At 44.4% G+C, this 14,635-nt stretch overlaps 1 protein-coding gene across 2 annotated transcripts in view; it reads left to right on the forward strand.

The window, feature by feature from the left end:
• Positions 1–9,700: 9,700 nt before the first annotated feature.
• Positions 9,701–14,635, forward strand: part of MXD4 (MAX dimerization protein 4) — a 30,626-nt gene continuing 25,691 nt past the window's right edge. The window contains exons 1-2 of one of the 2 annotated variants that reach the window (XM_063125903.1): positions 9,701–9,901; positions 10,322–10,409. In XM_063125903.1, coding sequence (XP_062981973.1) covers positions 9,838–9,901; positions 10,322–10,409 — 152 coding nt within the window. In that variant the 5' untranslated portion in view covers positions 9,701–9,837. The remainder of the gene's footprint in view (positions 9,902–10,321; positions 10,410–14,635) is intronic. The other variant, XM_063125902.1, reaches the window with a different exon arrangement.

Genomic DNA, 14,635 nt, shown 5'->3' on the forward strand with positions numbered 1-14,635 from the left:
GCCTGAACAGGGGCATTCAAAATGTTGTTGCAGGTCCCAGTTGCTCCCTCTGTTCCTGCTGTTAATGTGTGAGTGCTGTTACTTATGTAGACAAAATGGTACCATCCACACACAAGAGGGGAGCTATCAGTAAACTTGAGGAAACTCCAATGTTTGCATCAGTACAAAAATATTTAGGAAAAAGCCATGGGGTGGGGGAACTGAGTGTGTTCAGTAGCCACAAAATACTTGACTGACTGTTGGGGTGTAAAACTGAAAACTGAGGGAAGGGAGGGAGAATGGAGTGGAGTGGAGTAGCTAGAATCTTGAACAGTAGTACTTCACACAGTGCTATCATAAGTTCCCACTTGTCATATTAGAATATTCATTTCAGTGTGTATCAAGATAGATGGGAATGGGAATATTCATCACGTTCTACAGGGGTGATGGGGATTGCATTTCATGATGCGAACCCTTACACGTAAATTTGTTAAGCCACACACTATGGCCTGCAGCATGATTTAGTGACAAAAACATGTTAGATTTAATAAATCTGCCCTTTGTTTTTCTTTTAATATAACAACTGTATAGGGGGCTGATAAGGAACATAGGAGTGGAGGGGCTGACTTTCTATGAGGACAGCAAATTGGTAACGACAAAGAAAAGGCTGAAGTGCTCAATTCCTACTTTGGCTCAGTCCTCTCCCAAAAGTGGGACTATGACACCCCCCCCACACACACACACCGGAAAAAGTGAAACAGAAGTTGAGGGGGCAGGATGGTCAAGGAACACCTAATTTCTTTGAACGAGTTCAAATTTCCAGGGCTCGATGAACCTCAACCTAGAGTAATGAAGGAGCTAGCAGAAGAACTCTCAGAACTACTGTCTAATATCTTTGCGAAATCATGGAAGACGGGTGAGGTGCCGGACGACTGGAGGAGGGCTAACGTAGTCCCTATCTTCCAAAAGGGTGAAAAGGAGGAACCTGGGAACTACAGACCAGTCAGTCTGACATCCATCCCTGGGAAATTTTTGGAGCAGATTATAAAGAAGTCAGTCTGTAAGCACCTTGAAAACAATGCAGTGATTACTAGAAGCCAAAAGGGATTTGTCAGGAACAAATCCTGTCAGACTAATTTGATCTCATTTTTTGATCAAGGCCAGATCTACACCAAGCAGGATATGACACTTTGAAAACATTTTGAAAACTGTATGTGGAGTGTGTCCTGGGCCCGAACAGTTGTCACTACTGTTATTAACTGTTTTAAAGCACTAGTGTAGATCCAGCCCAGGTAACCTCCCTTGTGGACTGTGGGAATGCTGTGGACGTAATATATCTTGACTTCAGCGAAGCTTTTGACAACGTGCCCCATGATACTCTGATTAACAAACTAGCTACAAGTGGGCTAGATGAAATAACTATTAGGTGGATCCAGAGTTGGCTACAGAATCAGACTCAAAGAGTGCTTATCAACGGTACCTTCTCAAACTGGGGGCAGGTAACGAGTGGGGAACAGCAGGGCTCAGTCCTGGGCCCAGTGCTCTTCAACATTTTTATTAATGACTTGGATGAGGAGGTGCAGGGAACGCTGATCAAATTTGCAGATGACACAAAATTGAGTGGGATAGCTAATACCCTGCAAAACAGAAACAGACTTCAAAGTGATCTTGATAGGCTGGAGTGCTGGGCTGAAAACCACAGAATGAAATTTAATAGGGATAAATGCCAAGTTCTACATCTAGGAAATAGAAACCAAATGCACAGTTACAAGATGAGGGATACTTGGCTCAGCAATGCTACAAACAAGAAGGATCTTGGAATTGTTGTAGATCACAAGCTGAATATGAGCCAACAGTGTGATGTGGCTGCAAGAAAGGCAAATGCTATTTTGGGCTGCATTAATAGAAGTATAGCTTCCAAATCACGTGAGGTACTGGTTCCTCTCTATTCGGCCCTAGATAGGCCTCATCTTGAGTACTGCATCCAGTTCTGGGCACCACACTTCAAGAAGGACGCAGACAAGCTGGAGCGTGTTCAGAGGAGGGTAATGAGGATGATCAGGGGTTGGAAACAAAGCCCTATGAAGAGAGACTGAAAGACCTGGGCATGTTTAGCCTGGAGAAGAGAAGATTGAGGGGAGACATGAGAGCACTCTTCAAATACTTAAAAGGTTGTCACACAGAGGAGGGCCAGGATCTCTTCTCAATCATCCCAGAGTGCAGGACATGGAATAATGGGCTGAAGTTACAGGAAGCCAGATTCCGGTTGGACATCAGGAAAAACTTCCTGACTGTTAGAGCAGTACGACAATGGAACCAGTTACCTAGGGAGGTTGTGGGCTCTCCCACACTAGAGGTAGGTGGACAACCATCTGTCAGGTATGCTTTAGGCTGGATTGCTGCATTGAGGGGGGGTTGGACTCAATGGCCTTATAGGCTCCTTCCAACACTACTATTCTATGATTCTATACCTATAGTCCTGATCAAAATCCCCCCTCAAGCTATTTGCCTTAGAACGGAAACTACTATTTATTTATTTAAATTTTTATCTTGCTTTTCAGCTAAAAAATGGCAAGGTGGCTAACAATAGTAAAATTGGAATAAAAACAAATACAATTAAAAGTTAGAACAGATCAAAAACACAATTAAAATACACCAATAACAAGTAGTTACAAAAGCCAAAAATCCCCTTCAATAACAACCCAGCTTAAACACCAAAGGCCTGCTGCCCCCTCTCACATCTCCACCCAGATTTCAGTGGTGGCCAAGACTGCTGCAGTTTGGTGAAGGTGCCGTGGGAATTATGCCCAGAAACTGACTGGTAGCTAGTGGAGCTGTCGTAACATTGACAATATGTGCTCCCTGTAACTTGCCCTGACAGCAGTCTAGCCACAGCATCCTGGACTAGCGGAAGTTTCCAAAAGCTTTTCAAAGCCACCCTCATATACAGCATATTGCTGTAATCCATGATGGATATAACTAAGGCTAGACTGCTGATCAGGGCCAGTTACAGGGACCTCATGACTCTCTTGTTACAAAGCTTCACTGGGGGGGAATCCGCACGTCTTCTGAAATCGCTTCTAAGCGACCCCAGTGCGGCGTGAAAGCGAGCGTGTAACTTGCCTTTTGAAGAGCCGACAAAGAGACGTCCTTCCCGCCGCCACCGCTGCCGCCACCCGCAGACCTCCTCGCCGACAGGCGAGGAGAGCTCAGCTGAAGAAGGCGGGGTGGAGAGCGGAAGAAGCTCTCCACCCCGCCTTCTTCCCCCGAGCTTTCCGTCCCAGCCGGCGAGGAGGGAGTTGGGCGGCGGCGGCGGCGGCAGGAAGGACGTCTCTTCGTCGGCTCTTCAAAAGGCAAGTTACACGCTCACTTTCACGCCGCACTGGGGTCGCTTAGAAGCGATTTCAGAATGACGTGCGGATTCCCCCTGGCTACTGGTCTGTTTCCAAGCATAATTCAGTGTCGCCAGGAAAGGGTGCAGTTGGTGCCCCAGCTGTAGAAGTGCAAATGCACTCTTGGCCCTCACTGAAACCTGGGCCTCCAGATTCACAGCTGAATTCAAGAGTACACTAAGACAGTGACCCTGAATTTTCAGGGGGAGTGTAATCCCATCCAGCATATCTTGAATGCCTGTTTCCAAAGCATTTTGGATTAAGCTGCAGTTCGTTCATTCTCATCCATTCCATTACTGACACCAGACACTGATTTAGAACCAACAGCTTCCTTGGATTTAGATGGCAAAGAGAGATAGAGTTGGGTTTCATCAACATTCTGGTGCCACCAAACACCAAAACTTTGGACAGCCTCTCCTGGCGATTGCATGTATATGTTAACTAACATGCTATTGGCACATTTAACATGTATTAAATTTCAGGTATTGTAGGAGAATCTTAGGATCTCCATGTGCTACAGGGTTATTTTCAGGTTCATATGTGTAGAACAGCTGTTCTGGTGCATGCAAAGCTTCTACGATGAGTCTAAGGCTGATTTATAGTTATAAAACAATACATCATCATCATCATCATTATTATTATATTTATATACTGCCCCATAGCTGAAGCTCTCTGGGCAGTTTACAAAAGTTAGGAAGTGAAGTGCAAGTAACCTCTCCTACTGCATGGATAATCTTAAATAAAATATAGGTTCTCCAGGTTGCAACCTGCTATTCCTAGTTAGAATGAAATTTCTACTGCAGTTTAGCTTTTCTAGTCTTTGTGTGCAAAATACACATATATGATCACTGATTTACTTGCAGTATGACCCACTTAACTTTGCATAGCTGGGAGACCCTGTGTAGCAAGCAGGCCCTAAGCTGGCCACTTATGTAAAGGTTATGCAACACATACAGCAGGTACAGGCACACCCTGCCCTAGCGCTCCAACGAAGGCAGTAACAGCGTGCTGCTATTCAGTATACTATTTTACCTAATAAGTATCCTTACTTTAAAATGATAATACCTGTATATTTATTTTCCAGGTTTTCTCTTTGCTGTCTTGATTTAACCATATAAGGGAATAACAAAATTCAATTGTTTTAAAATATACACATCAAATTTTATCTGAATTATATGCAATCTCTATTGCTGTGTTCAAACTATGCTTCAGCATCTGTTCCTACGACACTCCTCAAAGTGGAATATCCCAGTGCACATTTTAGCTGAACACAGATTGGCAGCATTGAATGGCATGATTTTACAAATTATTTAAGCTTAAATCCCAGGCTTAATATTTGTTACAGGTTTATGTTTTTATTAAAAATTGTTTATCATTTCATTGATGTAGGATTGAAAATAGGACACAATCATTACACTGTGAAATATAATATATATTTGTTTTGGAGAAAAACAATATGATTTAATAGATTGAATATTATGAAAGCTAGTTTAATTTTATAAATGCTGCAGTACAGAATCAATATCAACAAATATGGTAGTTAAGAATATAATCTTTTAATTTCTTAAGTAATAACTCATATGTCTCTTAATGAAAAGTTCAATTAATACTGATATGCATTTGCCTGAAGGAAGACATTTGCCTGACTTCGAGTAATTAAATGCCAGTATGGTGTAGTGGTTGTTGGGAGAAATAAGTTTTGTTGTACAAATTCCTCCGCAGCTCGCAAATAAACGCAAGCGTGAGTTTTGAATCTTCAACGCAGTTTATTTAGAGAAGTTCTTCAAAAACAAAACAACCAGGCTTGTAGCAGCAAATTATAACAAAGCAATTGTCTCACCATAAATCAAAGTATGTATGTATGTATTTATTTATTTATTTATTTATTTATTTATTTATTACATTTTTATACCGCCCAATAGCCGAAGCTCTCTGGGCGGTTCACAAAAGTAAGCATAACAGCTTTACGGTTCTCCTTGACAAAAGTTGGCTTTGCATCAAAACAGCATACTCCTTTCTTTGGCAGCAGCTTACACCATACCCTCAAACCTCCACTGGCTGACTGAGCTTGCAAGTCTCAGCCAATAATCTGACATTAATTACTGTTAAGGTTAACACGAAAACCTGACAGTGGTATGAGTGTTGGACTGGGACTCAGGAAATCCGGCTTATAGTCCCCACTTGGTCATGAAGCTCACTGAGGGACTTTGGGACGGCCAATGACTACCATCTGACATACCTCACAGGGTTGTTGTGAGGGTAAAAAGGAGGGGTGGAGGACCATGTAAGCTGCCTTGGGTCCCTTAGAGGAAAAAAGGCAAAATATAAATGTAATAAAATAAAAAAGTAAAAAACTTCAACTTTTACATGTTCTGTTTTCTTTATAACAGTGCTCTGCTACTTAGAATGTACCCCCCCCCTCACCCCACTGGTTTAGGCTATGCACACAGATGCCCTCGTCCATTACTAGGCCCAGGTGTAGTGGCGACATCATCAGGGCCTCAGTCCCTGTTGTTGCCGAGGGACACTGCGTGCCCATCACCTTTTCTGTTGTTTTCCGGAGGGAGAGGGGCACAATCAGGAGGAGGCCTGTTCCCAGTAATGAATGAAAGCCTCAGCCCCAGAGATGCAGCCATATTCCAGTGTCCAGGGTTTCCATGTGCCTGGAAGCATCCAGCATTTTATATTAGTCTTGTTGCAGCCTGTCTCCAGGAATGGGGTCTTCCCAGCTATTCCCCCCCCCCCCCCACCACCACCCTGGTAGAACTTTTCTACACGAGGCCTGTATTGTGCACTCATGATTCCTTACTCCTGGTTGTTTACAAGTTCTTTAGACAACATTGTTCATGATCCTTCAGTTTCACTTCTGTTTTTTTCAAAGCACTTCCCTACATCAGAATGTAGGGGTCTGTCACAAATGAGTATTTTTTTCTTCTGCTAAACTTTAAAGATTTTCAGGGACCATAATCTGTGTCTCCCCAGTCGTCCTCACAATTAAAACAGGAGTGTTCTTGTAACTCCCACCCCAATATAATAACATAGCATAATGAGAAATTACTTGTTGATTCTTTATACACCTTTGTGCTTGGATTGTGACAACAGCTGTAGTCCTGGGCAAGAAGGAGTAAGGGGAATACAGGCAGATAATGCAACATCCACCTCCTAATGTTCAGTAGCTCATTTATGGCATAATTGTTGCAGCCACAATAACCTAATAAAAACGGGGGTGGGTGGATATATGCTACTAAAGAGCAACGTTGTGTGTCAGAGCAGGTAGAAGCAAGCAGCCCTAATGGAGATGTATTTTTATTATTTTATGTAAATTGCCTTGGGGATCCTTCTGTATTAAACACTGAGACAGAAAAAAAGCGGGATGTAAATGCAATAATAAATAAATCAAATAAATCAAATACATTTAATATTTAAAATTATAAATTATACATTTTATAAATTTAATGAGTTGAATCCAGACCTAGCCATGCTAAGTATAGACCTATTAAAATCAAAGGAAAAAGTTAGTCATGACTAATTTAAGTCCAATTGATTCCAATGGGTCTACTTCAAGCATGGCTAAGTCCAACCTCATATATCCTGCTCAATTTTATTGAAGTTAATGAGAATTATACATTTGTTTTTAAAGTTTCATTTTCTCAAGAAGTACCAAGTATTATCTGAGCAAGCAAATGTTTTGGAATATACAAAGTTTCATGGCATTCACATATTTCAAAACTGTAACAGATGCTCTGGAGTTGGAAACGTATGTATTAATTTTGACATAATTCATGCTTTGCCTTTCTTTCTTTCTGATCTCCTGGCTCTCAAGGAACAAGTTCATTCCCTTGAGGCCAAGGTTGCTGACCTGGAGAAGCTAAGAGAGGCAGAGAGGTTGATAGATGAAACCTTCAGGGACCTAACAGTGACGTCCCACTCCTTTGGTGACAGCTCCCCTGCAGTCACGGAGAAGGAGGGTCTCGAGGAAGGAAGGAAGGCGTCACTCTGATGAAGAGGGAAATGATCCCTTAGAAGGGACCCATTCCTCAGGAGACGTGCAATTATCCTCTCTCACTGAGGATGTGCCTCCGAGGAGGAGGGGGGCTTGTGGTAGTGGAATATTCAATCATTAGACACTAAGAGCTTTATCACACCAGCGTTATACTGTGCAGTCACTGAGAATTGCTTGCAAAGGACTCCAAAGTTTTCCAACTTATAATCTGTTTTGATTGTGAAGAACTCCCAGGCATCCTGCCTTAATGGTGCTATAAAGCCAAAAGATTCGCCATATTTAGCCACTAGTTTTTGAGCATATCTTCCGAGCCGCCGCTGGGGCGCAGGAGCAGGATTTTAAACAAATGCTTACATCTTTGTAAGCTTTAAAGATAAATACACCAAAATTGGCACAGTAATAGATAGGTATATGGAATTATAACTTTATTGAGCAGTTCAATAAACCCACAATCCTACTTTCCTGGGAGTATAGATCATTGCACTCAGTGGGGCTGTAAAATAAATTTCCTCCACTTCCAAACAACGTGCGAAAGAACTGAGATAACTGACAAACACTAGACACTTATTCTTATATTTTTTAAAAGATTAAGTTTTATTGCATTAAAGTTAAAACAACTACACAACTTCATTAGTGGCGTAGTGGCTAAAGTGTTGGACTGAGAGTCGGCAGGTCCGGGTTCTAGTCCCCACTCGGCCATGGAAACCCACTGGGTGACTTTGGGCCAGTCACAGACTCTCAGCCTAGCCTACCTCACAGGGCTGTTGTTGTGTAGATAAAAAAGATAAATTCTCACTGGCCTTCCTTCTTCTCACATCAGTCTGTTGGTTTCTGTTCACCACTCTGCCGCTAAGATCATCTTCTTGGCTCGCCGCTCTGACCATGTTACTCCACTTCTGAAATCTCTTCATTGGCTTCCAATTCACTTCAGAATCCAATATAAACTTCTCCTGTTGACCTACAAAGCTTTTCGCTGTCTAGCTCCTTCCTATCTTTCCTCTCTCATCTCACACTATTGTCTCGCTCGTGCTCTTCGCTCCTCTGATGCCATGTTTCTCACCTGCCCAAGGGTCTCCACTTCCCTTGCTCGGCTTCGTCCATTTTCTTCGGCCGCCCCTTACGCCTGGAACGCTCTTCCAGAACATTTGAGAACTACAAGTTCAATCGCAGCTTTTAAAGCTCAGCTAAAAACTTTTCTTTTTCCTAAAGCTTTTAAAACTTGACTTGTTCTGACATTTATACTGCCTGTTTGGTGCATTCTCTTACCCTCCTTATTGCTTTATTATGATTTTATTAGAATGTAAGCCTATGCGGCAGGGTCTTGCTATTTATTGTTTTACTCTGTACAGCACCATGTACATTAATGGTGCTATATAAATAAATAAATAATAATAATCCTCCTCCTCCTCTCCATTTTATCCTCACAACCACCACCCTGTGAGGTAGGCTGGCCTGAAGGAGCCCTTCATGGTCTCACTGGCCCTGCCTCTCACCCCTCCACGCTGTGCCCTTTGGACCCACGGGCCTGAAGTAAAGAAAGCGTCATGATGTATGAGTTGTATATGTCTTAATCAATTATATGTATTTTATGGTGTTTTGCGTTTGTGTTGTACCCCGCCTCGATCCAGAGGGAGAGGCGGGTAACAAATACATTATTATTGTTGTTGTTGCTGCCGGGGCCACAGTGCCTAAGTAGCAACTTAGCCTTAAACTGCAGCGGCTCCGTTCTCAGCCAGAGCTGCGCTGGGTCTCCTAAGCGGCGCCTCTACTGCTCCCGGCCGGGGAGGGGGAGGGGGAGGGGCGGCAGCTTCCCCTTCTCCCTCGCTCCTCTTCCGCCGCTGGGGCGGGGCCTCTTCCTTCTTCTGCGCACGCAGCCACTTGGCAGCAGCGTCACAATCGGGCTCCGCCTCCGCCCTCTCCGGAAAAGACGCCCCTTTCCCAGAGCGCCGCTGCCATGCAGGCTGCCTCATTTGCATGGGCCCCTCGTGCCCAATCCCTCACCACGGCCTGCTTTGCATGGAGCCCGCTGTCCACTCACCGAGCCGCGGGGCGGGGCCATCGCGTGCTGTTGCTAAGCTATCGGCTTCTAAATTGTTGCTATAGTGGCCAGCCTACCAGGGAGGAGGATCCCAGTTCTGTCAACGTTCTCTCCACCAGAGGGAGGGCGGAGTGTTCTGGTCTACCTCTGATTGGCTCTGCGAAACCTCCGGATCCTCCGAAGGACGTTATTGAATGGTCTAGGCAGCTGTCCGTCAAGAAAGTAATATGCCAACTGTGGGTTTGCAGACTTGGGTAATTAGAAGGTATTTTGGCGGCCCCCGGGCGCGTGAAGCGCCCCGGCGGCCCCCTCCCTCTTTCCTTCCTCCCTCCCTCCCTCCCCTCCCGGTCGCTGTTTGTTTGCCTACCTGCGATCTGTTGGAAAAGGGGGGCGAGGCGAGGCGAGGCTGTCGGGCGCCTCGGAAAATGGAGTTGAATTCTCTCTTCATGCTTCTGGAAGCTGCGGAATATCTGGAAAGGCGCGAGAGAGGTACAAGGAGCCTTCGCGAAGTGGGGGGGGGGCCGGCCCGGCCAGGCCCGGCCCTCTCCCCCTGCCCTCCCACGCGCCCACCCCACCCCGTGAGCCGCGATGACGCGCGGGGCGGCCCTGGGATTTAAACCCCCGTCCGGGCGGCGCCTGGGGGATGTTCGGTTGCAATGGGGGGGGGGGGGCGTTAAGGAAAGACCCTCCCCTAAAAAGCCTTCTGCTCCGGTGGCGCCGCAGGTTCCTCCCCCGTGAGATTTGGCTCTGCTTCTCCGCCATTCCGTGTCCTCGTTTCCCCTGGGATGTGGACGTGCAGCGGGCGGCGTTATCCCTTCCTGCAGGGCATCCCTGCGCCCGTTTTAGTTGCGTTTTTGCTCTAGTAAAATATAAACGGCCACCTCTTGCTAACCCTTCCTTCTCCTGTAGAAGCAGAGCATGGCTATGCCTCCGTGTTGCCTTTCGACAGTGGCTGTAGCAGAAGCAAAGCGAAGGCCAGGAAGCCCCAGAATAACCGGTAAATGGATGGTCCTCCCCCTCCCTCCCCCCGCCGTTTACCGGGGCTCCAATCTCTCTCCCCCTCCCTCCCCCACATTGGGTTTAATGTGCAAATGTTGGTATTGGAACTTCCCCATCGCCGCCGCCATTTCCCCCTTCCCTGGGCTGCTGGCCTGTGTTTTGGCCTCCTCTGCCCGAGGCTGCCACGCGTGCAGCGGGGTCTCTGAAGCGATCTCTGTGGCATGTTAGCACCACCGTCTCTCTTGTGGCTCAGCTTGGAGGGCTCTCAGCGCATCCACGCTTTCAAGGACTGAATGATGCACTTCTTTAGTCCCACCGATCTCACTTGCAGACTGGTTCTTGACACATTTACTGTGAATTAATTTTCACTCACCTGGATGGGACTTATTCCTGTGTAAATAAATGTGTAGTGGGTCCACTGAGAGCTTGTTTGGCTCTGCCTCCGCTGGGTGTGTAGCTGGACAGGATGCCTCCATTCCTTGCTTTAATTGGGTGTTGCACCTGGTTTTTCACATACCTTGTCGAAGATCGCTCAGGAGAAGCCTTGTGTGTTGGCACTTGTACAGCTCAAACAAATCCCTCACCTGACTATGCCTGTGCCTGGCAGGTATTACCTGTCCTGTACTTTGTTCATAATGCTTAGAAATTTTCTGCATGGATTTCCTGCAGATTTGTCTGGCTGGTACTCATTCCAAGCACTGCCCAGGATGCACTGTGCCTTAAAGAGAAAAAGGCCCTCCTCTTTTTCTTCTTCTTCTTCTTTACATTTATATACTGCCCCATAGACGAAGCTCCTAACTTCATGGCCACCCATCAGTTGTCCATATTGACACTTTCCTTTGCTTTGTTCATACAAAATGTATTCTTGAAAACTATATAGAAAGTAATTTGAAATAACTGCAGATTTTTCTCTCTTCCCGAAGTCAGACAGGTTACTGGTCTTTTGCTATTCCTGAGAGCAGTCAATGAAGTGCTGCACTGTAATTAAAATCAGAAATTATTCCAATGACATTTAAATTCATTCTTGATTACTGTAATCATTTAGACATAGAAGGCACTGTTATAGATTTGTGTTGCAAGACTTAACATAATTTAGACTATAAGAACAGGCCTGCTGGATCAGACTACAGAGGCCTACCTAGTTCAGAGTCCTGTTTCCCACAGTGACTAACCAGACACTTCTAGGAAGCCCACAAGTAGAACAGAAAGTCTTTGTTTGTTGCACTCTAAATCAACATTAAGCAGTCAGCTTTCATGATCTTGACATAGGTTCCATGTATAGGGAGGCAGTAGCAGCAGAAGTTCCAGCCAGAGGAGCATGGTGCATCTTATTCTCTTTGTAGTATGATTAATTCAATGATCAAATTCTACTAATATCCATAGAAACTATTAAGATTCCAGTTGTTTCAGGGTGGGTTTTTTCCACATAGTCTTGCTACAGTTGTTGAGCTTTTTCTACATAAAGCTGTTAATTGGCTGTTCAAGGCAGCAAACGTTACAAGGAAATGCAGTATTATAACATCTAGTTTGACCCACCCATGTAGCATTTTGTGGAACTAGGCTAGGAAAAAAAACCACTTTGTAATTGTCTTTCTTTCTCTGAATCTGCAGATTTTTCCCTTCTTTGAACTTGTTATGTACAGACGCCCCCTCAGGATCTATAGCTACAAATCCCAAAGAGATGGAACACCGAGGAGGCTGAGCAGGCAGAAGGATGGATAGATACTTACTTCACAAATATACTTGAACTAACCAGCAGCAAGGCAAGGGTTGGGGGTTAAGATGCAAACCATGGGCTGGGTCATTGTGGTCACAACCCTTAAATGAAACATTGAAATTGGGATGCAGAGAGCCAAGGCAGGGTTGCTTGACAATGATTACATGATTTGCTTCTTTCTTTACTGGGTTTTCTTTTGTGCGTTTTTAATAGTAGTGTGATACACACACATTCAGCAGATGAAGAAGTGAAGTGAAAAGTTTTACTTGCTAAATTTGTGAGTGTCCGGCTGCTATTAAAGGCACAGAACAGACTCAGTTAAAGAAAGCTGTTAACTCTAGGCTGGGGGAGATTGCATAGCAGTCAATTGGCTCAACAACAAGAACCTGACATATCTGAAATGGCTTGAACTAGTTATTGGGGGTGGGATGAGGGGTTGGAATGTTCAAACAAGTGGCTTTTCCCTCTTCACACAGTTGCCATTTACCATACTAATGACTGAAGCACGTTGGAACACACAGCTCACTTTGCTACCACAAACTTGGGGTTGAATGGAAGGAAGTGCCAAAAACATGGGTTGAGGCTGCTGAAAGTCTCCTGTCCTGGTGAGTTTAAACCCTGCTGTGCCTCAGCTGCCATCTGTTGCTGGAGCATAGACGAGGAGTAGGTAGGTTTGCTGCCTTTTGTTTGCCAATATTATCCTTCTGGAAGCTTCATAACTGACAGAATTTTAATGGCTGAAGCTTTTGTCAGTATGTCAAGCAATGTGGGAAGAGGTTCACATGTTAATTTTCTGCTAGTCAAGAAACCCCAAGGAAAAAAGGTGCATAACTGGCAGTAAGCCAACTGCAGGAAAATGAGCAAGGGAGCAAGAAACAGGGATCATTGTCTGATGTGTCCCTGTACCTCACAGAGAACATGAAGCTGAATGTTTTTCCCCCACTGGAGAAGCTCTCTTGAATATAGGACTGTGTGGCCACCCATTGATGCTTTCTATTTACAACTGCAATTTCCCATGTTATACAGAAAATAAGTATAACACTTATTATAACACTTATTATAACACACTAGAGGCCTTCAAGAGGCAGCTGGACAACCATCTGTCGGGGATGCTTTAGGGTGGATTCCTGCATTGAGCAGGGGGTTGGACTCGATGGCCTTGTAGGCTCCTTCTAACTCTGCTATTCTATGATTCTAAGTCAGTTTAGACCTCCTCTCCTTTAATAGACAGGAGGGCTGCCACCCCCCACAAAAGAAAGATGGCACTTCCTCCCTAATGAGCATGAGTCTGATGCTAATGTCTTTAAAATGACATTTATATTTATTTATTTATTAGATTCTATGCTGCTCAATAGCTGAAGCTCTTTGGGTGATTCATAACAATTAAAACCATAAAATATAATACTACCATATAATTAATTATTTATTCACCCACCTTTCTACCAAAAGTGGCACTTAAGGTAGCATACAATCACTAATAAAACTTGATTAACACCATAATAAGTAGACACATTTAAGACTACAACAATAATAGAGTTAAAGCAGTATTCCATTCAACAGACCTGCTTACACACAAAAAGCCCACTTGAAGAAAGCGGTCAGCAGAGAGGGAGCGAACCTAGCCTCCCTTGGCGGGGTGTTCCACAGCCAGTGGGCAGCCACTGAGAAGGCCTTCTTTTGCATTGCCACAAAAATGCCTCTAAAGGTGGTGGTCTTGAAAGAAGGGCCTCTTCCAAAGATCTTAAAAACTGGGCAAGCTTGTATGGGAGCAGGCAGTCTTTCAGGTAGCCAGGTCCCAAGCCATATAAACACAGTATAACCTTTTAAAAAGTTTAAACCTGTAGTATAAAACCAAATTAGAAAGCAGCAGCAGTGTAAAGCTCTAATGATGCAGCTATGTATTTTTAAAACAATAACTGAAGGACTAAAATGCCTCGGAGAATAAAAAGGTCCTCACCTGGTGTGGAAAAGACCACAACGTAAGCACCAGGTAAGCCCCTTTGCAGAAGGCATTCCATGACTAGGGTGCCATGACTGAAGAGGCCCTCTCCTTCCTTCTGCCTCACTTCATTTGATAATGGCACCGAGAGGGAGATGATGACAGGGTCTGGGCAGACATATATATGAAGAAACCTGCCCTTAAACTGATTAGGGCTTTGAAAGTTAATACCAGCACTTTAAATTGGACCTGAAAATGGACTGGAAGGCAGTGCAGATCACAAAAAACTGACATAATTTGTTTATATTGCCTAGTCCCTGTTAAAAAACTTACTGCCCTATTTTGGACCAGCTGACATTTTTGGACCATTTTCAAAGACAACCGCATGTATAATAGATTGCATTAATCCCGATGAGAGGTTACCAAAGCATGGGTAACTATATGGGTATAGTTGGTATATCAGTTTAAGCTGATAAAAGGTGCCTTGTCCCACTGAGGCTGCCTGTGCATCTAGTAACAATGCTGGATCCAAGAAAACTCCCAAACTCCTAACCTGATCCTTTAGCTG

This window comes from Elgaria multicarinata, chromosome 5 (assembly GCF_023053635.1).
Source record: "Elgaria multicarinata webbii isolate HBS135686 ecotype San Diego chromosome 5, rElgMul1.1.pri, whole genome shotgun sequence".
Taxonomy (NCBI): Eukaryota; Metazoa; Chordata; class Lepidosauria; order Squamata; family Anguidae; genus Elgaria; species Elgaria multicarinata.